Source organism: Etheostoma spectabile, chromosome 8, assembly GCF_008692095.1.
Source record: "Etheostoma spectabile isolate EspeVRDwgs_2016 chromosome 8, UIUC_Espe_1.0, whole genome shotgun sequence".
NCBI lineage: Eukaryota > Metazoa > Chordata > Actinopteri > Perciformes > Percidae > Etheostoma > Etheostoma spectabile.
The window spans coordinates 25,050,098-25,051,975 of record NC_045740.1 but is presented as its reverse complement, the minus strand read 5'-3'; the positions used below and the strand labels follow the sequence as shown (position 1 = coordinate 25,051,975).

The following is a 1,878-nucleotide window of genomic DNA, read 5'->3' as shown; positions in this document are numbered from 1 at the left end:
TACAAGGCAGGATTAGCTGGGAGACTTCTTCTAAACAAGGGCCACTTGTGGAGTACCTGCAGAACAGGGACACGGAGGTAGTTCTTTTGTAGATTATGGTGAATTATTGTGTGTTGTAGTAGTGTATTGCCATTGAGAACGAGCTTGCATGCTATGGTTAGCCACCTCGTCTCGACTAGTGACGTAGAGAGCCGTGCAGATTGTGAACAGCTCACCCGGAGACTGAAGTCAGAGGACATTCAGAAACCTCTCTCTCACTCAAAACCGTATGGATAGTTTTTTTCCAGGTTTGTAAGCAAGTGGAGGCACCAAGACACAAAATAACATGGGCACTTTAAAATAAAGCTTGTCTCACTGACTAAATGGCAAAAGCAATTACTGCATCTTTAATATAAATAAGATGTATTAGTGGAGCTTTAAATTAGTTTTTGTATAAAAGGGGCCTTTATGAGTCACATTTGTTTTTTGTTTTATCATCTAATGTTTTTACTACACAGGACATTATTACTTAAAAAGAACAAGCCGAGTTGGCCTGCAGGCTCCTTTTTTACTTCTGGTGTACTTTTTCTACAATTTCCAAGCCAACACAGGCTCGATCTACTGTACAAAGAGCTCTTTAAGAGTGCAGCGTGAGTGTGTATTTGAGGGTGCATGTGCAGTTTTGCTACTTACTAGGAGCTAATCTCCAATCGTACGGTGCTCCTCGGACCGTCTCATTTCGGGTGTAGCCCATGTTGACCAAATGTTGCACCATAGTGTGAAAATAACCTGCAAAAAACGAGCAGCAGACTCAGTCAACACCAGATTTCTAAATCAACATTACTTGGTACAAAGCAGCTGAGCTGCAAAGTGCATGTACATGGCTTTTTTATGAAATCGTTTGACATTTCTGTACTATTCCAACACAGAAATTCATGGACAAGATAACAAAATCCACAAATCCCAAACTCCAAATCTACCAGTACAGACTCATTTTTTTCTCACCAGCCAGTCTGTTTTGGTCAAGAAACTCAATGGGATATGTCTGCCCAAATCCTGGCACCCGCACCTGCACCCCTGGGGAGTTGGATGATTGCCGAGTCGTTCTATTGTAGACAAGTCTGGGGCACAAAAAATGGACATGGACATTCCTGTCAGTCTAACAATAATAATATCTGAAAAAGAACAAAGATATTGTGCTTCCCCCAGTGTAATTGTCCTGTCTGACTGAATTAGTCACTACCCGACAAGACAGTTGTACATTATTTTTGTGCTTTTTCAGATATATATTTCCATCGTCACATGAGAGAATGTTTGATAGTGACAGGAAGGTTTAGGGCAGCAGAGGTATAGGGACAGTGTTGTCATTATATGCATATGCATTATATTGTTATATACAAGACGATCCTGGGCAAGACACCTCCCTATTTGTTATCTCTTCTTCATGCCGTTCATAACACACAAGATCGAGTATTTGATTAATTTAGTACCCCTCCTACTTCTACTACCTTTGGACGTAATGCCTTCCGCTTTGCAGAAGTACATGACTGGAATACACTACAAAATACCCTGAAACTTACATCTCTGATGCCAATCTCCACCTTTAAGCAAAACCTCCAAAATTACATTGCTGACTCTTGTTCCTGCGACAATCGTGATCTATTATACACCATATTTAAGCTCTTATTCTTCATCTTTTTTCGTTGACTGTCTTTTTAATTCAGTTGCTTGTTCTATTGTTCATGCGTTTGACTATGTAAGTTGTATAGTATGTTTATCTCCTTTTAATTCGGTTGCTTGTTCTATGTGTCATGCGTTTGACTATGTAAAGTTGTACAGTATGTTCCTATTTATTTATGAAGCCTCTTGGCCAGGTCATGTTTGTAAATGAGAATTGGT

At 39.8% G+C, this 1,878-nt stretch overlaps 1 protein-coding gene across 1 annotated transcript in view; it reads right to left on the bottom strand.

Annotated features, from left to right (window-relative positions):
* The window catches only part of LOC116694194 (phosphatidylcholine-sterol acyltransferase), a 14,790-nt gene that overhangs the window by 9,090 nt on the left and 3,822 nt on the right, over window positions 1-1,878 (bottom strand). Inside the window, exons 3-4 of the mRNA XM_032523747.1 lie at window positions 985-1,100; window positions 673-768 (exon numbers count right to left, since the gene is read on the bottom strand). Of these exons, the coding sequence (XP_032379638.1) occupies window positions 673-768; window positions 985-1,100 (212 nt within the window). The remainder of the gene's footprint in view (window positions 1-672; window positions 769-984; window positions 1,101-1,878) is intronic.